This window comes from Dendrobates tinctorius, unplaced genomic scaffold (genome assembly GCF_039654945.1).
Source record: "Dendrobates tinctorius isolate UK_male_01 unplaced genomic scaffold, ASM3965494v1 ptg000107l, whole genome shotgun sequence".
NCBI lineage: Eukaryota > Metazoa > Chordata > Amphibia > Anura > Dendrobatidae > Dendrobates > Dendrobates tinctorius.
In genome coordinates, this window is record NW_027361775.1 from 31,058,587 (window position 1) to 31,080,540 (window position 21,954).

The 21,954-nt window shown below is 42.0% G+C and overlaps 1 protein-coding gene across 2 annotated transcripts in view; it reads left to right on the forward strand.

The window, feature by feature from the left end:
- The window catches only part of DIS3L2 (DIS3 like 3'-5' exoribonuclease 2), a 663,234-nt gene that overhangs the window by 627,567 nt on the left and 13,713 nt on the right, over positions 1-21,954 (forward strand). For both annotated transcript variants that reach the window (XM_073589330.1, XM_073589329.1), the window contains 3 exons: positions 14,603-14,786; positions 16,698-16,784; positions 19,833-19,980. In XM_073589330.1, coding sequence (XP_073445431.1) covers positions 14,603-14,786; positions 16,698-16,784; positions 19,833-19,980 — 419 coding nt within the window. The remainder of the gene's footprint in view (positions 1-14,602; positions 14,787-16,697; positions 16,785-19,832; positions 19,981-21,954) is intronic.

Genomic DNA, 21,954 nt, shown 5'->3' on the forward strand with positions numbered 1-21,954 from the left:
CTGCAGAAGAAGCTACTGCTGTTAAAAGTGAAATCATTACTTGAACAGTCTCTAAATCCAAGCGCTTAAGTGACTTCCACCAGTTTACTGGTGTGACCTTCCTTAAAATATCTTCAGCAAACATATATTTCTTGAATGGTTCCCCCTTAGCTCTGAAGTTTATTATAGTTGGCATTAAAGATGGATGATTGCTGGATACCCATGTCATAGCTAACTCCTCTTCCTCAGCACTTAGGTTTTGACCCTGATATTGGATATTGACAATATTTGCCAAAAAATGAGCTGGAGTCAGTGCTTGTCCCATTCGTTTGTTTACTGCTTGTAATTTAATTCTGTCCATGTGTAGTTCTGTTTTTAAGTGTTCACTCGGTTCCTTCCAAATTTCAACAGCATCCGCAATAAAACAGCTATTTTTCTGTATTTTGTTTAAAGCTTGAGAGATGGGTTTCAGGAAGCTCAGCATATGTTCAACATTTCTCTTAAGCCCAATGTTGAGGATTTTGGCCATGACAGTGCCATCTATTTTATCTCGATTTTCTTCACAAAGTGTCATCAGAATAGGCCAGTTTTTGATATACTGCTCAAAACAGTCCACCACATAGTTCCATCTAACATCTTGTGGGAGCGTTAGCTTGGTTCCACCCATCCTTTTCAGAGCTGCTGCAGCAAAATGATTATTACGGAAGTATTTAGCAATTTCAACAACATTAGCCTTTATTTCTGGAGCACTTAAGTCTTTGGCTAAGAGGTGCAGCAAATGAGCACTGCAACCATATGTTATTAGCAGCTTTGTATTCCCTCCCTGCTCTTCTAAATCTCTTCTCATCTTGGATACGTTTGCAGCATTGTCAGTGACCAAACTGCGTACTAGACATTTGAATTTTTGTTCACATGTCGTTATAGCTTTTACTGCCACTTCTTGTAAGTATTCTGCTGTGTGTGCATTTCCTGACGTATCAGTTGTTTGTGCAAGGAAGACTTTACCTTCTTCTGTTGTTATACAAGCACATACAATAGGATCATTGTGGACATTACTCCACCCATCAATACTTAGGTTAACAATTTTACCCTCCAGAGCTGTTGCACATTGCTCCATTTCTCTGTCATACACTTGATCCAGCAGTTTCCCTGCAACATCAGCTCTGCTGGGTGGACTGTATCCTGGTCTCAGTGACTGAACCATATTAATGAAAAGTGGGTTCTCAGTCAGACGGAAAGAAGAGTTCGTTACATAAATAAACTGGGCAATTTTTTCATCAATCAACTCTTTTTCTAATCTGCTAGTTCTTATCACAAACCTATCTATGGTGGTTCCAGGAGGTAAAGGTTTTTTCTTCCTTTTGGGTGATGGTGATATGTGGCTGTGGGTGTCTGATGATGATGCTGCTGCTGCTAATGAAGCACTATCCTGGATGGATAACTCTGAAACTGTAGAACAGGATGATGGTGATCTTGGAGGTGGATAGTTTCCAGAATCCATGAATTCCCCTAAACAAAAAAAGTCAATGCTGTTATTTTATTGTTTATACAATTTCTGCTTATTGTACACAACACATCACTGCCCCTGCCCCAAAAGGAATATTTGTTTTTCTTCATAACTGTACCAAATGACAGTAACATGCAGTAATAATAAGAAATATAATTTTTCTCACACATGACAGTTCAGTCTTTAGAAATAGGATTCAATAAAAATGTTTACCAACCTGAAGATCCTGCCTGTTCAGAAGTGTTTCTTTGGTCATCTTAATCACCGCACTTCTCATGATGTTGCCTCATTCGCGCCACCAGGCCTTGCATCTTTGTTGCATCGTTTGCATTTTGCACGCATGCCTGCCTTACCGATAGGCGAAGGAGCTTCATTAAAATATTCCCAAACTGGGTCTCTTTTACGGCCTGCTGCCATTATAAGGAAAGAATGTAATAAACCTCAGATCGTACACACAAACAGATCCAGACTTGTCTGTCTGTGGCTATGCTGCAGTATTGTGCTCAAAGTTTCACTTTCATTTTCTTGTCTGCTTGCCCTTCCTCCTCCTCACACTTAGATTCACATTCTTCTTGTGTTGTGCAGATCTATTCCACTCCAAACAATCAGAAACATATTGTCTAACTTCTTGGACTTGGCACTGAAGGGGTTGATTCTGTATTCATAGGTTTGTAGAACAATAGGATTAAGGTCTTTTTCTCAACTCTGTTCATGTTGTAACATTTTTGCCATGAAGAAGAGGCTGGGACCTCTGCGGAGTCAAATTCAGTTTTGAGAACTGCGTAAGTAAAGCGAGCGTCTGTGATAATATAGGAGAGAAACTGCCCACTAATCCTACAGAAACCTCTGGAAGAGCATGGTATTGTGAATGTTACACATATACAGCCTTTATTCTACTGAGTTAAACAACAAAGCTTTATCTCATGATGGAAGAACCTTTGGATGGTAAAATATTTTTCTCAAAAAGCAGTTTATTGAAAAAAATCCGATTTAAATAAAAAAAATCCGATTTTTTTTTTTTTTATTTTTTTTTAAAAAAACATTGATTTTTATCCACCCTGGTCTCAGCCACAGTTAAGGGTTATCTGGAGGTCATGGAGCTAAATTTTGCTTCATATAATCCATGCTTCAATGTGAATATGATAGAATTGTAAAAATCTATAACAAGCCTCAACTGCCATCTCCTACCGCAGTAGTAGGAAAGTCTGTATTCCACCGAAGACCAATTTTACTCATGCATTGCGAGTAAAAGATTAGTCAAGCAGGAGAAACGAGCTGATTTTCCTAATAAGATGCGTGTTATTGACTTACAGGGAAAGCATTTTTTAAAACTAGGGTTACTCTTTAAATTTCCAAAAATGAAATAAAAAAAAATTGACAGCTGATAGGGAAGAAAACAATCGAGTATTAGCAAATCTATTTGCAAAAATTGAATAAATAAGTTAGACTTTAAAAGATTACTTGGTAGTAGTAAGTTGTCTGATTCCTAGATTCTCGCATGGGATAAAAGAAAATTAAAAAAAATCATATGAAATGGATCATACAGATATGTTGTGAAATTTTAAGCCTTGCTGATCTACACAAAATGTAGACATTTGAGGATATTAAATTAATTTAGATTACCACTAGAGGGGGCTGTATTCTAATAAACTTATCTATAGTTGTGGTTGTGCTGCTGCAAAAATGAAAAAGTTGGAGTGAAAACGTAGCATTTTTTGTGAAATTAAGAAATATTTTTAATTATGGAGATTGTTTGTGAAGCACTGACTGTGCTTGGATGCCGACCATCAAGTCTGACCTGAGCAAGCTGTCTCATAGGCATATAAAAAGCAGTTGTCTTTGTTCAGGTGACCACCAATTAAGCCAGGCCTTAATCTCTATTTTAGAGGTGTGTGAATTTAGTCTTAAAATGAAAGGAAATGTTAAAACTTAAACTACTCCTAAAACTCCACCCCCCCCCCCCTTACCATCTCTTTCCACCTCTATCTTCATCACCGCAGTCTGTCCTCAAATTCAATGATGACTCCCCAACTTAGAGAGGGAAGGGTAATGTGATGGGAGACAGAAGGCAACCTCCAATATGATCAGATAAAGATGGATTTTTCCAGTCCGTGAGAATAGACATGGACGCTACCATTTTAATAAGACCAGAAGTTATTTAGTGGAGTGTACGTAAGCCAAGATAAGAATGAGGGTCCATCCTTGAAGGAGAACTATGGATTCCAGGCTCTTGTAAAAACAAATGACACTTGACCGTCCACTTTTCTGTATTGGCTTGCTGCCACATGTATGGGAACAAGCAGCTGGTAATGTAATATTTATTGAAAATGTGCAAGTATTGGCTAAATTTCATTGTTGATTTTTTTTCTGTAATTGCTTTATATCCGTATTATCCACGTTAAAGTTTTGTTCCAAACCCACAAACAGATTTGTGAAAAAACGCAGTGATGTAGTTCTCTCTTTAAGATGCGATTTCCTTCTTTAAAAACGGACAGAGCCCTAGATCAGCGGATCCCTGTGTCTTCCCCTTGTCTAATGAGAGGCGCAGCAGTAGAATAATTTCGAGCCTATTGGAACATAGCCCTCTGTGTGTAACCTCTATGGGAATGTAAGAACAGATGGAGATTTCACTCTTGACATGTTTTCTTTTCATTTTGTTAATTTACCCCATCACTGCAGGACTGCCCTCCGTGACCGCAAATAAGTTGATAATTTGATCTCTGCAACTGGAACGAATGAAAGTTGAATGATTTTTGGAAAAGAGAACTTTATATGCCGTGAACCAGCATAACGTAATGAAACCGCTAGAAAACTTTTAAGAAGATTGAAAAATTCCGTCTGTTAAATTTGTAATGATTGACCTTTGATAGAAAATAATCATGGAACTTTTTAGAAATGGATGCGATTGCAGGGTTATGTTCTTTCTCGGATTCCTAGAAAGAGCATGTACAGTATCCCCTAGTATCTGTATGGTGGTCTGTTGTGCAGAAATTGGTATTACATGAGTCATGAATGTAGTCAGAAAAATATTCAGGATTGAGAGTCCTCAGTAGTTGATACCTTTTAATGGCTAACTGAAAAGATGGTAATACATTGCAAGCTTTCGAGACTACTCAGGTCTCTTCATCAGGCTAGACTAATACAAAATCTGAAGTCACATATTTATGCACAATACAGCCTAGAAAAAATGCAATAGATAAGACAAGTGACGTGAAGCAGAACTATCAATATGGGAGAGGGAGAAACATATGCAATGTATTACCATCTTTTCAGTTAGCCATTAAAAGGTATCAACTACTGAGGACTCTCAATCCTGAATATTTTTCTATCTACTGGCTAACACGGTACAAAGATATACATCTTTCCTGTATCAGAATGTAGTCAGAGATATTCCTATATCAGGAGCTACACTGCCACCTGCTGTCTAAAGGTGTGTACAACACTTGAACATTTTGTTATACCATTGGTGATGAAAGCAAATTTGTCTCTGTATGTGGAATCGTTTGACTTCTAAAATCATTCGTCTACTGTAGCCACAAGAACTTCTGTCTGTAGCCAGTTATGAGATGAAGGGTTGCACTTGAAAATTGTTTTTTTGCAAATATGGCATTAAAGGGACTTGAAAGAAAAAATGGCACAAAAACAATCTGGTTTGGACATATTAAAAAGTTTGGTTAACCATTGGCTGTCAGGACTGCACTGGTCCTCAGCCTCCCATCTTCCTGCTTGCTAAGCGGTGCTCTCCTACTTATCAGTTTGGACCTATCTCTTTGTTGCACCACTGGCCTAAACTCACTGCTTTCTGATGCTGCAAGCCGAAGCAGCTTAACCTCTGCGGCATCAGAGGAGTCCAGTAAAACAGAAGCTGGCTAAAATTCAGTGATCTGGCCAGTTTCAGAACAGCACTTACAAGCTCTGTTGGAAAGAGCTTGTAAGCACTGTGCTCCTTGCCTAAGAGACTGACCACTGCTAATAGACTGCAGTGCTGTTCGCTAACCTAGTCAACAAGTCGTAAAAAATAAAATGAGCATAAATTGCAGTGCAGCCTGTTTTTACAACCAGTTAATCAGCATTTGCATTTCTATTCTCTTTCATTCCCCTCCACCCCCCTCTTTCTTTTACCACCCAACAGGACAGCGCTTTAGGGGTGTGGTATGTGAAAACAGCTGAACCTTAGATCAATATCCATTTTATACATACAAGATACTGGAATGCCTCATTTCTTTTTTGTTTTCTTAAGATTGTAGATTTGATTCTATTTTCTGTGCATAATTCTGCATAATTAAGCTTCTTGCTTCAGCATGGAGTTCAGCCCTTGATGGACCATAAAAATCTATAGTCTGGAGCAGAGTCAACTAATTTTTGATAATTACTGAAAAGTGATCTCCATAGAAAAGGCAGTGTTGGCCTGTTAAGTCAGAGTAGTCACCCTACTTTTAGATAGTAATATGGAATATAGAAAAAAATTATTTAAAACTTTAACCCCTTTCCTACATTAGACGTACTATTCCGTCCATGTGACCTGGGACCTAAGTCCCAAGAGCGGAATAGTACGTCTAGCGCGATCAGCTGCGCTCACGGGGGGAGCGCAGCTGATCGCAGCCGGGTGTCAGCTGATTATCACAGCTGACACCCGACACTGTGTCAGGGGCGGTCTCGGACCGCCCCCGACACGTTAACCCCTGGCACACTGCGATCAAACACGATCACAGTGTACCGGAGGTTTAGGGAAGCATCGGGAGCAGGCTCCCTCCGTGCTTCCCTGAGACCCCCGCAGCAGCGCAATGGGCAGCGTGCTGCGGGGGCCTCCTTCCCTGCAGGTCCCCGGATCTAATATGGCGGCGGGGACCTTCGGGGGCCTGCAGGGAGCCGGCTTCCTCAGTGCCTGCAAAGTGCCGGCATGAGAGAGCCTCCAGCACTGCCTGTGACAGATGACTGATCTGTCACAGCGATCTGTGATGTGACATATCAGCGATCTGTCACATGACAGTGATGTCCCCCCTGAGACAATGTAATAAAGTTAAAGTGCAGAAATAATTAATAAAAAAAATCGCTAAATAAAGAAAAAAAAAAATTTTCCCTACTAAATTCATTTTGTGAAAATAAAAAAAATAAAAGTACACATATTTGGTATCGCCGTGTCCGTAATGACCCACCCTATAAAACTGTCCCACTAGTTAACCCCTTTATTGAACCCCTTAAAAAATAAAAATAAAAAGCAAAAAATAAAGCTTTATCATACCGGCGAACAAACAGTGCAATAACACGCAATCAAAAAGACGGATATAAATAAAACGAGCTGCCATACAGCGTCATCAGTGAAAAAATAAAAAAGTTATAGCTCGCAGAATAAAGCGATGCAAAAATAATTATTTTTTATATAAAATTGTTTTCATTGCATAAAAGCGCCAAAACATAAAGACAGAAATGAGGTATCACTGTAACCGTACTAACCCGAAGAATAAAACCGCTCTTTCAATTTTACCGCACGCAGAATGGTGTAAACGCACCCCCCAAAAGAAATTCCTGAAACGCTGGTTTTTGTTCGTTCTGCGTCCCAAAAATCGGAATAAAAAGCGATCAAAAAATGTCACGTGCCCGAAAATGGTACCAATAAAAACGTCAACTCGTCCCGCAAAAAACAAGACCTCACATGGGTCAAAATATGGAAAAATTATTGCTCTCAAAATGTGGTGATGCATAAACTATTTTTACAATAAAATGCATCTTTTAGCGTGCGACAGCTGCCAAAAATAAAAACCTGCTATAAATAGTAAATCAAACCCCCCGTTATCACCCCCTTAGGGAAAAATAATAAAATTAAAAAAAAAAGTATTTATTTCCATTTTCCCGTTAGGGCTAGGGGTGTGTTGGGGTTAGGGTTGGAGTTAGAATTGGGGGGTTTCCACTGTTTTGGCACATCAGGGGCTTTCCAAGCGCGACATGGCGTCCGATCTGAATTCCAGCCAAAAAAGTCAAATGGCGCTGCTTCCCTTGTGAGCTCTGCCATGGGCCCAAATAGTGGTTTACCCCCACATATGGGGTGTCGGCGTACTCAGGACAAATTGCACAATAACTTTTGGGGTCCTGTTACTCTTGGGAGAATAAAAATTGGGGGTGGAAAGATCATTTTTGTGGAAAAAATGATTTTTTTAATTGTACGGCTCTACGTTATAAACTTCTGTGAAGCCCTTGGGAGTTCAAAGTGCTTAGATAAGTTCCTTGGGGGGTCTAGTTTCCAAAATGGGGTTACTTGTAGGGGGTTTCCACTGTTTAGGCACATCAGGAGCTCTCCAAACGCGACATGGTGTCCGATCTGAATTCCAGCCAATTTTGCAGTGAAAAAGTCAAACGGCGCTCCTTCCCTTCGAGCTCTGCCATGCGCCGAAACAGTGGTTGCCCCCCACATATCAGGTATCAGCGTACTCAGGACAAATTGCACAATAACTTTTTCAGTCCAATTTCTCCTGTTACCCTTGGTAAAATAAAAAAAAAATTGAACCTGTAGTAATTTTTTTTTTTGAGAAAAAAAAGTTAAATGTTCGTTTTTTTTTTTGTTTTTTTTTTTTAAACATTCAAAAAATTCCTGCGAAGCACCTGAAGGGTTAATAAACTTCTTGAATGTGGTTTTGAGCACCTTGAGGGGTGCAGTTTTTAGAATGGTGTCACTTTTGGGTATTTTCTCACCCCTCAAAGTGACTTCAAATGTGATGTGGTCCCTAAAAATCAAATGGTGTTGTAAAAATGAGAAATTGCTGGTCAACTTTTAACCTTTATAACTTCCTAACAAAAAAAAATGTTGGTTCCCAAATAGTGCTGATGTAAAGTAAACATGTGGTAAATGTTACTTATTAAGTTTTTTGTGTGCCATATCTGTGATTTAAGAGCATAAATATTCAAAGTTGGAAAATTACGAAATATTCAAAATTTTCGCCAAATTTCCGTTTTTTCACAAACGCACGTTATGTGAATGAAATTTTACCTATAACATGAAGTACAATATGGCACAAGAAAACAATGTCAGAATCACCGGGAAACATGGAAGCGTTCCAGAGTTATTACCTCACAAAGGGACAGTGGTCAGAATTGTAAAAATTGGCCCGGGCATTAACATGCAAACCACCCTTGGGAGTAAAGGGGTTAAAATATGATGAGCATTTTAAACAATAAGACTTGAACTGATGCATTCCCTTTAAGGCATTTTTGAAATGTAAAAAATAAAAATCTCCTTCACTACTTTGTGTAAATCCCTACCTCCTATGCCCTTAATGACTAATCCTGTAATGGACACTGCATATAGGGGGTATACATTGACTTGACTTTTCTGCTATTTATAATGGAGTTTTCCTCCTGTTGGGTAATATGTCATCGTAAATAACTCCTAATAATCGGCTTTATAGAAAACGGAGCATGCAGCCTGTTCAGTTCGAAGTGGTTATGTAGTCTTTTGTGTTGGGCTTAATTCATCAGCTTTCCATATCAGTACAGTTTCCATTGAAATGCATTTGTTAATAGGGTTTGGCACTCATTTTTTATTTTATTTTTTTAGTTTAGGCCATCAGTATCTGATCTGTGGGGGTGCGACATCCAGCACCCCTGTTGGTCAATGATTGCTGATGGTGGCTGGACGTTCTCTGACGCGGCCAGAACACAACATCTCCGTCATTTTCATAGTGGCCACGGTCGTGTACTGCAGATCTACTCCCATTCAAATGCTAGTTTTGACAAATCTGCTGTCTTCCGGTAGCATCCGAGAACTTCTGGCCACCGCTGCTAACAGCTGATCGATGAGGGGTGCTGCAATCTACCGAGATATTGACTGACTATCCTAAGGATATGCCATCAATAAAGTAGCGGCTCACCTGTTTTAATGCTCATGTCTGGAGACATGCTCATATCTGGGATTTTCCCTTTCATGCCATTGCTAATATGGTAAGGTTACGTTCACACATTTCGTTGTTGCTGCATTTTTTATGCCTCTTAAAAGCTGCTTTGTACAGTAACAGCAAAAGATGAGATTTCTAAAATCCCATACACACGTTTGTTTTTTTTCTGACTAAATTGAAAAACTGCGTTTTTTTAAAACTGTAGCATGTTACTTCTATTAGGCTACTTTCACACATCCGGTGTGTGGGGTCCGGCGGCGAAAAGCCGGGCCGCCGGATCCGGCCTGCGGCGAAAAGCCGGGCCGCCGGATCCGGCCTGCAGCCGTGACACCGGATGTGTGTGCAGCGAGACGATACGGCTCAGATATTATTAAAGGAGCCGCAGGACGAGGTGGACAGAGGCAGCCAATGAGACAGCTGCTGAAAGGGAGGTGAGGGGAGGAGAGGAGAGGGGAGGGGGGTGGAGAGAGAGAGACATGGGGGGTTAACACTTAGTGTCCAGGCAAGAGAATCTCTCTCTCTTGCCGGGCACTTGTGGGGTTAACCCCACAGAGAGATCTCTCTCTCTCACCCAGACACTGTGAGTGTTAACCCCACAAGTGCCCGGCGAGAGAGATCTCTCACAAGTGTCCGGGTGACAGAGATTTCTCTCTCTCTCGCCGGGCACTTGTGGGGTTAACATTCACAGAGTCCGGGCATGCGCTGTGGAAAAAGCCGGTCCGGCGCTGACAAAAAACGTTGCAGGGAACGTTTTTTGCAGATGCCGGACGGCTAATTTATGCCGTGTCCGGCAACAACCGGACACAACGCATAACCATCCGGCACGATGCGGCGCCCATGAAAGCTTATGGGACAAAACCGGATCCGGTGCTGGATCCGGTTATTAAAAATTTCGCCGCATCGTGCCGGATGACAAAAACCGGATGTGTGAAAGAGGCCTTAGCGTTTTTGCGTTGTTTTTCACCCATAGAAAGCAGTGATGAAGTGCAAAAGCGCTGCTAGCCTTTTTTGCAGCACGTTTAGTGGAAAAAAAAAAAAACACCGGTGCTGCATAATGTGAGGCACATTTATATTTGATTTTTCCCTAGTTGAAACCCTAATGTCTCTGTATCCTCACATGAGCATGGCTGTTTAATTAAAGTGAGAGCCTACTATGCCCTAAACCAGGGGTCCTCAAACTTTTTAAACAGGGGGCCAGATCACGGTCTCTCGGACCATTGGTGGGCCGGAATATAGTTTAAAAAAAAATTAGCACCAAATTCGTAGGCACTCTGCACATATCTTATTTAGAAATCATAAAACAAAATAGGAACAAATACAATATTAAAAATGAAGTAAAGTTAAATCATCAAACTTACCGATTCTTTTGGGTTCTTCGAATATCCTACACTTCGAGTCAATTTTTTCTCTTTCTTGATATCATTGTTTCCTAGGGATTCAAAATTGCTATTAGTAAAATACCAACATATATACAGCGCTACAAAAACAATATACCAGCAATAAAATTGCCCATACAGAGACATACAGACTGCACTGCCCATCAATGCAGCCTGATCAGTGCCCATCAAAGCAGCCTGATCAGTGCCCATCAATGCAGCCTCACCAGTGCCCATATTGGTGGAACTCCACTTTTACCTCAGGCTCAGACTAGTGTGGTGCAAGAATCCCCAAGAGGCAGCATTGGTCCCTAAAAGGCAGGTAAATGTCCCCAGTAAGCAGCACAGGTCCCCAATAGGCAGCACAGGTCCCCAATAGGCAGCACAGGTCCCCAATAGGCAGCACAGGTCCCCAATAGGCAGGTAAATGTCCCCAATAGGCAGCACAGGTCCCCAATAGGCAGCACCAGGTCCCCAATAGGCAGCACCAGGTCCCCAATAGGCAGCACCAGGTCCCCAATAGGCAGGAACAGGTCCCCAACAGGCAGGAACAGGTCCCCAATAGGCAGGTAAATGTCCCCAATAGGCAGCACAGGTCCCCAATAGGCAGCACAGGTCCCCAATAGGTAGCACAGGTCCCCAATAGGCAGGTAAATGTCCCCAATAGGCAGCACAGGTCCCCAATAGGCAGGAACAGGTCCCCAATAGGCAGGAACAGGTCCCCAATAGGCAGGTAAATGTCCCCAATAGGCAGCACAGGTCCCCAATAGGCAGGTAAATGTCCCCAATAGGCAGCACAGGTCCCCAATAGGCAGGTAAATGTCCCCAATAGGCAGCACAGGTCCCCAATAGGCAGCACAGGTCCCCAATAGGCAGCACAGGTCCCCAATAGGTAGCACAGGTCCCCAATAGGCAGGTAAATGTCCCCAATAGGCAGCACAGGTCCCCAATAGGCAGGTAAATGTCCCCAATAGGCAGCACAGGTCCCCAATAGGCAGGTAAATGTCCCCAATAGGCAGCACAGGTCCCCAATAGGCAGCACAGGTCCCCAATAGGCAGCACAGGTCCCCAATAGGCAGAAAAATGTCCCCAACAGGTAGCACAGGTCCCCAATAGGCAGGTACAGGTCCCCAATAGGCAGATACAGGTCCCCAATAGGTAGCACAGGTCCCCAATAGGCAGGTACAGGTCCCCAATAGGCAGGTACAGGTCCCCAATAGGCAGATACAGGTCCCCAATAGGCAGATACAGGTCCCCAATAGGCAGATACAGGTCCCCAATAGGCAGGTACAGGTCCCCAATAGTCAGGTACAGGTCCCCAATAGGCAGGTACAGGTCCCCAATAGGCAGGTACAGGTCCCCAATAGGCAGATACAGGTCCCCAATAGGCAGATACAGGTCCCCAATAGGCAGATACAGGTCCCCAATAGGCAGATACAGGTCCCCAATAGTCAGATACAGGTCCCCAATAGGCAGGTACAGGTCCCCAATAGGCAGCTACAGGTCCCCAATAGGCAGGTACAGGTCCCCAATAGGCAGATACAGGTCCCCAATAGGCAGATACAGGTCCCCAATAGGCAGATACAGGTCCCCAATAGGCAGATACAGGTCCCCAATAGGCAGATACAGGTCCCCAATAGGCAGATACAGGTCCCCAATAGGCAGATACAGGTCCCCAATAGGCAGATACAGGTCCCCAATAGGTAGCACAGGTCCCCAATACGCAGCACAGGTCCCTACTAGGCATGTAAACGTCCCCATTTTGCAGCACAGGTCCCCAATAGGACCCGGAGTTAAAAAGAAAAAAAAAAAAAAACAGTACTCACCTATGTCCCCTGCTGTTCTGAAGAGGCGCCCGCTCGTCTCAGTCTTCTTCCGGCACAGGCGGCGTGACGTCATTAGGCCGAGCAGGCGGCGTGATGACAAACACGTCGTCTCTGTGGTCTCTGCTGCATACTGAGGGCTTCACAACGCCTTTCCTCGGCGCCTCGTCCCGCCCGCGAGTTTTCACTCTGCAGTCTAGTTCTTTAGTGGGCGTGTCAGGGGGGTGGCAGTGTTTGTGAGCTGCAGCGCTGATTGGTTCATCACGGCTGCAGCGCTGATTGGTTCACCACGGCAGTGAGGGCGGTGCAATCAGTGCGGTTAATGTCAGCCTGGCCAGGGGCCGGATAAAAGTCCTTCGCGGGCCGCATGTGGCCCGCGGGCCGTAGTTTGAGGATCCCTGCCCTAAACAATCACACGGAGGATCGCAAAATCAGAAAACCGATAGAGCAAAGATCCTCCACAAGCAAAGTAATGATCTAAAATTATTTAACTTTATTACAATTACGTGTTAAAAACATAACAAAGGAGATGGCAACACATACAGTACTGTGCAGAAGACAAAAATCACTGTGCAAGAAAATTAATTCTATTAACGAATATAAAGTGCCTAGAAGTTCATGTACTGATCAGAGAAATCCGATGTGAAGGGTAAAGCTATAGTAGCATTAATCTGAACCATCCGTCTGCAGATAGACCAGAGGGAAGTAAAAATTGGATTGCAAAACAAACCATAATGATCAGAACGTAAACATTACTGTAGATGCTGATATTTCTATTTACCCACAGTCAGGACTTGCAACAGTGGACCCCTGCAGTACATGATTGGGATAGTTTCCAGGGTCGCCCACAGCATCCTCTGTATATCTTATGCACTTAGCACTTTACTAGTGTTTTTTACCATGCATACTAATGTTTCTTCTGTACAGTATGTGTTGCCATCCCTTTATTATGTTTTTAACATTGTAATAAAGTTAAATAATTTTAGATCATTACTTTGTGGAGGATCTTTGCTCTTTTTCATTTTTCTATTTAATGAAAGTGTTGTGTTAAAGTAAACAAAGCCCTACCAATTCAATGCCCTACCAGGGTGTGAAAGTAAACAATGGCCGACCAATTCACCGTCTGCTGTTTATACATCTGCAGTTGTGTAGTTTTTCATGAACACGTCTAACCTTATTTCATGGCTGTGCTTCATGTATGAATCCAGATTTTTTTTTTTTTTTTTTGTTCTGAATAGTCACTATTTTTTCAGACACAAAATACTTTTTCCCACAAATAATTTTTGGCTACAGCTTTTTTACTGCCAAGAGATCAGGTATTGACTGCGTGGAAAAAAAAGTGTGAACATAGCCCAACTAGTATCTGAGGATGCAGTTTTTCATCCATTACTTAAGTTGAGATTTAATTGATGCAACAGGCTGTTTTTAAGGAAATAATGACGCACATTTCTAAACCTTAGAAAGTTATTGTAACATTTTTTTTTATACAAAATATAAAATAATTTTGCTAATATTTTATTCATGAGTTCTGAAGTTGTGCAAAATAATCATTCATCTGTTCACACTGTATTAGAGCTGTGTACTCCATGTGTCAACCTGCCCATTCAGCCCAGTACATTTGCTGAACAGTGTGTGAACAGAGGCATAGAATCTGTGAGACACCAAATTCTTCTGAGCAATATGGTGTTTCCTTGAAGCTCTGTATAGTGACACACGTGGCCATTTTTTTTTTTCTTTTTTTGAAATGCACTTTTTTTGTGTTTTTTCTTGGGTTTTGACTTGACAATCTGTAAACTTTTCAATAGGTTGGTTTGTATGTTTATTTTTCATATTACTGTAATTAGAAGTCCCTCGTAAGGCTGAATGTGGTTATTTATTGCGTTTCAAATTTAATTATAAATAGTGTTTTTTAAGGTAATAATTGTGCTTGAAACGTATAAATGAATTTTGAGAAGGAATGACTGGATGAGCATTTAAACTGTCTCTATTATTTTCTATAATCCTTCATGCATTTATCTCTGCTTTGTTTAGGCTGGTGGAAGAGTTCATGTTGCTTGCAAACATGGCAGCTGCTCATAAAATTTACCACCGATTTCCAGAACTGGCACTGCTTCGTCGCCACCCTCCACCACAGACAAAGTTGCTGAATGACTTGATGGAATTCTGTGACCAAATGGGAATTGAACTGGATTTCACCAATTCTGGAACTTTACATGTAAGTGAAAATAAAGTAAAATGTGTAGATGCTGAGATCCCCAGCAGCAGTATGGTAGCCCACAATTCTGTTAAACCACTGTATTTTTGCACATTTTCTTCTTCCACAAGAAACCTTCATGTTATGGTTGAATACTTACGACTAGAGGTGTGCAGTCAATGATGGAGTTGAAAAAAAGTACTGAATTGGGTATTAAAAAAAAACCTGTTATTAATAGTATAGAATTAATAACATTCATAGCAATTTAGAAAGATATAATTATATTCGATCAATGTAAGACACTAATTAGTCAAAAAACTGAGTCAAACTGCTGCTGAGTCAAGGGGCTGAATTCATTACTACATTTGTGCTGTTTTTGGTGTATTCTTTAGTTTTATTTATTTATTTTGCTTGTGTCTTATTCTTTTAATTTGCATTACTTTTAGTTCCATTTTTGGTTTGCCTTTTTTTCTTCATCCTGGGCAGGATTTATGATTTCTAGATTTTTTTCAACTGATTTGTCAATTGTCACTTTTTTAAGTCACAACTTTGTGCAAATGATCAGCACATCCCCACACACCACAGCACATCCCCACACACCACAGCACATCCCCACACACCACAGCACATCCCCACACACCACAGCACATCCCCACACACCACAGCACATTCCCACACACCACACCCCAGAGTGATGATTGTTTTTTTTTTTTAATGGCAATATTTATGAACCATGTATCTGTGAAGGTCGGCCAGGGCAGTAGTCATGACTGAGCTTTTCAGGTGTCTGATACCCTGGCCTCCCTCTACAGGAAAAAAGTGTTTCTTATATTGCATCTTGTGTTCAGTACTCACTGTGCTCTGTGTCCCCTTTGCTGCCCTGGCAAACGGCTGCTTCTGGATCCCAATGAATAGTCACAGTGGAGGACAACTATTAACTGAACATATTTATTTACTTCAGGACACAGCACATCCAAGTAGTTTCCAGCATTTCCATCACCGTTGATACAGCATATCACTTCATCTTTCCTTTCACTATTTCCTGCGTCACTAAGTGTTTCTGTGGGTCGTAGCGTCTCAAACGGCCCCTCAGTGTCCTCCCTGTAAAGCGTCACTACGGTGAAGTACTCCCTTCCCGTTTTGCCCCGGACATCAGAGATTTAGCCCATGAAGCTATCTGCCAAATTCTGGAGCGACCTGCCCGTACACTTTTACGGTGATCTTTTTGTCTTCCTTTGCTTCCTTCCTTTCTCTACTGTAGGATCTGCTGTACTTTGCTCTTCTCTGTGTACCCTGGATGGCTGGGCACACGCTTGAACGTTACAGGGTTATCTGTCAGCTTGGCCATGTAGCCCACCCGAGCACTAAGGAGTCTGACCTCCCCCCGACTGACCCAATACAAGAAGACCTTCCTGACTTATCAGCTAACCCCTTCTACAGTTAACGCTTACAGTGCTATATACGGAGTAGCAACCTCCATGCCCCCATCTAGTGGTCAAAACCCAACCTGTACTGTTCCTATTAAATACATGGTGTAGAAACGCGAAATATGCATATCTAACACGAAACCACGCAACAACAATATGGATATATATGGGTGTATGTAATATATATATAAATTAACAACATGGGAGCTTAAAGGGGTAAGGCTCTCATCCCCTTACATATGTCAAGTAATGTGGGACAAATTAGGTCAAGAAGTACTACAAGGCAGAAAAAGAAAAGTGACTGACCCCCCACCCATTGCAAATAAGTTGATACCAAAGCGCAAGAGAAAATAACAACCCCACAGCCTTTGTTTTTATTATGTCGCATTAACTGGGGTTATTTGATATGTACAGTATGGTCAGAGGTTTGCCAGCAAAAATTGGATATTAATGGTGTCCTGATGTTACCCAATGGCAGACACTCTCGTCTTTATTTTCCTTGCAGAAAAGCTTGAATGATCAGTTTGGTGCAGATGAGTATTCTACAGCACGCAAAGAGGTTCTGACCAATATGTGCTCCAGACCTATGCAGGTGAGATTCCTTCATTTTGTAACCATTAGCTGTTCCAGAATTTCTAGACCCTTTTAATGATGGCATAGTATCACTTTTTATTCAACGACTTATCGTTCTTCATTTCTGTAATAATTGAATATGTACTACACCTCCAACACCATAGAAATCATATCAAATAGGGGTTTAGTACTACATTTGCTTTAGTCTTTTTTCCTGAGGTTACTATTTTAGTAGATCGCTTATTGGTAACCAAAGTCCTAGCACAGACCTGGCAAAATCCATTCTGTCCTTGCACAAGTATAGATTTTCAGCACCTCAAGTTTTTTTTTCTCATCATGTTACTGTATTTGTCTTTAACCTGCAGCTACGTGCTGATGGGCTTTTAAACCTAGCGATACACTTTTTTACTAGAAGGGCTTAATTGTTTTGTGATTAAAGAGAATATCAGCTGGAATTGGGAGATGCTTACTATTTAACTGTTTTACGATGCAACAGTGAGCCAATCTCTATATATAAAAGTGAATGTGTGTGTGTATCACCAACCAATCACGAAGCATCTTTCATTTCACCAGAGCTTGTTAAAAGAAGCTGAGCTGTGATTGGCTGCTATGAGCAAGTTTTCCCACTTGACAACACCTCAGCAGACACTGGCATGGTGGGAGAAATCTAGCATCCTTGGGAACATAAGCTCTCAGCCATTGTCTGCGCCCCCCCCCCCCTCCATGCCCATATCCCCATTACACATCCTCCACCCCATAGGCATATCTTCCCTCTTAAAGGGATCTCCTGTATAGAAGTAAGGGCAAATCCCTCAGCGCTCTGATACTGACCCCCGGCCTCTCTTAAAGGGATCATTGGTATGGAAGTTAGGGCAAATCCATCCAGCGCTTTGGTTTTGACCCCAGGTCACTCTTAAAGGGATCCCCGGTATGGTAGTCAGGGCAAATCCTTCCAGCGCTTTGGTTCTGACCCTATGCCTCTCTTAAAGGAATCCCCGGTATGGAAGTCAGGGCAATTGCCTTCAAATGCTCTGGTACTGACCCCAGGCTCTCTTAAAATCTCCTGTATGGAAGTCAGGGCAAATCCCTCAGCGCTGTGGTTCTGACCCCAGGGTTCTATTAAAGGGATCATTGATGTGCAAGTCAGGGCAAATCCACTCAGCGCTCTGGTTCTGATCCCAGGCTCTCTTAAAGGGATCCCCGGTATGGAAGTGAGGGCAAATCCACTCTGCGCTTTAGTACTGACGTCCAGGCCTCTCTTAAAGGGTTCTCCGGTATGGAAGTTAGGGTAAATCCCTCAGTGCTCTGATTCTCACCCCAGGCTTCTATTAAAGGGATCATTGGTATGGAAGTCAGGGCACATAAACTCAGCACTCTGGTTCTGATGCCAGGCCTCTCTTAAAGGGATCCCCGGTAGAACTCTGGTTCTGACCCCAGGCTGACGGGATGATGTGGGATATTAGGGGTGGTAGTCCGGTGGCTCTGATGGGATGGTGTGGGATATTAGGGGTAGTAGTCCGGTGGCTGTGACGGGATGATGTGTAATATTAGTGGTAGTAGTCCGGTGGCTCTGGCTGACGGGATGATGTGGGATATTAGGGGTGGTAGTCCGGTGGCTCTGATGGGATGGTGTGGGATGTTAGGGGTAGTAGTCCGGTGGCTGTGACGGGATGATGTGTAATATTAGTGGTAGTAGTCCGGTGGATCTGGCTGACGGGATGATGTGGGATATTAGGGGTAGCAGTCCGGTGGCTCTGGCTGACCGGACGATGTGGGGATATTAGGGGTAGTAGTCCGGTAGCTCTGGCTGACGAGATGATGTGGGATATTAGGGGTAGCAGTCCGGTGGCTCTGGCTGACCGGACGATGTGGGGATATTAGGGGTAGTAGTCCGGTAGCTCTGGCTGACGAGATGATGTGGGATATTAGGGGTAGTAGTCCAGTGGCTCTGACAGGATGATGTGGCATATTAGTGGTAGTTGTCCGGTGGCTTTGGCTGACGGGATGATGTGGGATATTATAGTGAATGTGGCTATATGTAGTGGGTGGGGCTATACACTCAGCTTTATATATATTTAGATATAATCATTAGAATTTGTTATAACTACCGTAGTTAGTTACTATGCCCGGGCAGCGCCGGGCTCTTCAGCTAGTGAGGATATATAACTTATTCATGCAAAAGCTCAGTATACTGAATTTCTAGACTATGTCTAGATGATTGTATGTCTTATCGAGCCGGTCACGATTGGGTTCCTGGGCAGCTCACTGTTCTTATCTGCTTTGCAAATATTCATGTGCCACAACTTTTTTTTTTCTTCTCTGTTTTTAAGTTCCATGTGAAAATATTTGTGTGAACATAGCCTTCAAGAGCGCTGCCAGTCTAATTTTTGTTTCATAAATCTGTAGTGCACATGAAAATAAGCAGGTTTGTACAATACTTACTGTATTTTGGAGATCTGCTTCTTTCTCTCCCTTGACTGATTATTTAATTTCAATTCACGGGTAAAAGCTGTTAGATCCGTATTCAGTGAATACACCCTTTGCCATTACTGGGAGGGTAGATGACACTGGCTGCTCATAGGATTCTATGAAGAAGGAAGTAGGGAGGCGATAGAAAGACATTCTGTTGTAACTTGTCAAACAGTTTCATTTTTTTTATACCATAAATTTAAAGTGTAAGTGCAGCAGCACGTCCGTGTCCGCCTTTAGCGCCTCTCCATAGAATTATCAAAGCACCAACTGCCATCTCCTATCTCGGTAATATGAAGGTCTGTCGTCACTGAATACAGATTTAACCCTGAATTTAGAGTTAAAAATCAATACAGAAGGATAAAGAAGCCGGTTTCTATTATGAGATACATTACACAGTTGCCTATTTTCATGTATTCTATTCATTTAAAATAAAACTAAAAGGTAGCACACGTTTCCATGGGACTTTGTTGTGTTGTAATGAAAAGAGCATTATTTGAATGTGAAGATGGATTCCTATGTACTGCTACATTACTATGTGCACATGAAATTCGTCTTTCCTTATTTTTGTGATCATAATAAGATTTATTCCTCGTAGATGGCAGTGTATTTCTGTACTGGAGTGCTCAAGGATGAAGCCTTATTCCATCATTATGCATTGAATGTTCCTCTGTACACTCACTTCACTTCTCCCATAAGGCGCTATGCTGACATCATAGTTCACCGGCTTCTTGCTGCTGCCATAGGTGAGTTTTCTAGAATAAAGGAAACTACAATAGTCTCCCTCTGTTCATGATGTCCGTTCCATTAATCCTTACACTTATATTCTGGGTAAGACACCATACTGGTATCACAGTTTTATTTTTCATTATCTAAACAACCATGGATCAATTTTGTAATCAAACCGGCACAGAAAGAAACTATTTTAAATGTTAGATTTATGGAAGAAAATGGAGCAGATGTCTATGGTGACCAATCAGATTTCTACCCTTTTTTTTTTTTTTTTTTAGTTGCCTCTTGGAAAGTGAAAAATGCAAATTGGTTGGTTACCATGGGCACGCCTCCACTTTATTTTGTAAAACTTTGTTAAATTTCCTTTTGTTTTAAAGGGAACTTGTTATGCTTTCTGGCTGCCTCCCATCACTGCTATAACAGGATGAATACAGATTTCTTTAATCTGATAGGGTGATCATTTTAATTGGATAGGTGATAACTTGATGATCAATGGGGATCCGACTCTTTTGACTTGTGCCGATCAGCAGAGCAGAATTTATTTTATCCTTGATGGGACACTTTTATCCCTTTTATAAAATGGTGTAGCTGGCTGGATGCTCAACCATCACTCCATTGTTCTCTATGGGGCTGCCAAATAAAAGCCGAGCGCTGTGCTCTGCAGCCCCAGAATGAAAAATTGGAGCACAGATTGAGCATGTGCACTGCCGCTCTAGTCTAATGGAAATAAAAGTTCCCCTTTTCAATTGGTGTAGGTACCCCACCGAAAAACAAGTTATCACCTATCTTGTGGAGCAAGCAAATTGGAGCAAAGCAAATCATATTTATTGGCTTGTCTAAATGCACACCCGACTATATTGTTCATACAGAACAGTCACTATTATAAGTGTCCTCCATCTGTACATCTACACACCGTATGCCACAACCACTGACCTAAATGCAGAAACTGCAGTCCTTGTACTGAAGATGGTCATCTTATATCTGTAGTGACTTTTCAGTCCTCCAATCATTAAAAAGCTTTCATTAAAAAGTTTAATCATAATAAAGGATCATTCTCTATATACTTGTAATGAAAGTGCAGGAATATATGCAGTTACTAAATATCCTGTGTCCTCTTCTAGAAAAGAGACTGATGGATCCATATGGGTCTATACAGCGTTCTACATAACATGTATTGCGCCCAATTTCTGGGTTTAGCTTCTGAAAGTGAAAGCAGGAACTGGCCATACATTTCTATTTGAGTGACTGCTCAGTGAAAATGTAGCATTGCATGGCGTCAGACTGAAGACTTCTCATTCTTACAAACCTCCAGTGAAAAGTAGTTTTATGCCGGTGACCCCTCCTCTGTCTAATCTGTATTCCCCTAATGGATCATATGCACATTGGCCTCCTATAGATTATCAAAATACTATGTGTCCCGCTGCCCTGCACTGCTGATCAGATTATTTATCTAAACCTGCTAAGATGGTGAATACCTAGCTGGTACTACCTTGCTGCACTGATGTGCTGTATTTGAGTGACAATTCTTTCTCTCATATTCCGACCTAAATCTTGAATTTTGACCCTTCCTGTGCAATGATTGAAGTGCACTGTAAGGCTATGTGCACACGTTGCGGATTCTGCTGCGATTCCGCAGCGGTTTTGGCCCTGCGGAAACGCAGCAGTTCCGCTGACCAAGTACAGTACAGTGAAACCCTATGGGTTTTCAAAAACGCTGTGCTCACGGTGCGTTTTCTTCCGCGTGGTTTTGCTGCGGTTTACAAACCGCAGCATGTCAATTGTTTGGGCGGTTTCCTCAGCGGTTTCACACCTTTAACATCATAAAGGTGTGAAACCGCAGGCTAATCCGCAGGTCACTTTACCTGCGGTTCCGCGCAGAAAAACCCGCAGGTGATTCTGCACCGTGTGCACATAGCCTAAGAGATCAGACAGTAAGCCAGAGCTGTAATTTTAGTTTCCTGTCCATTGTAAAGAGCAACCAGCAGAGC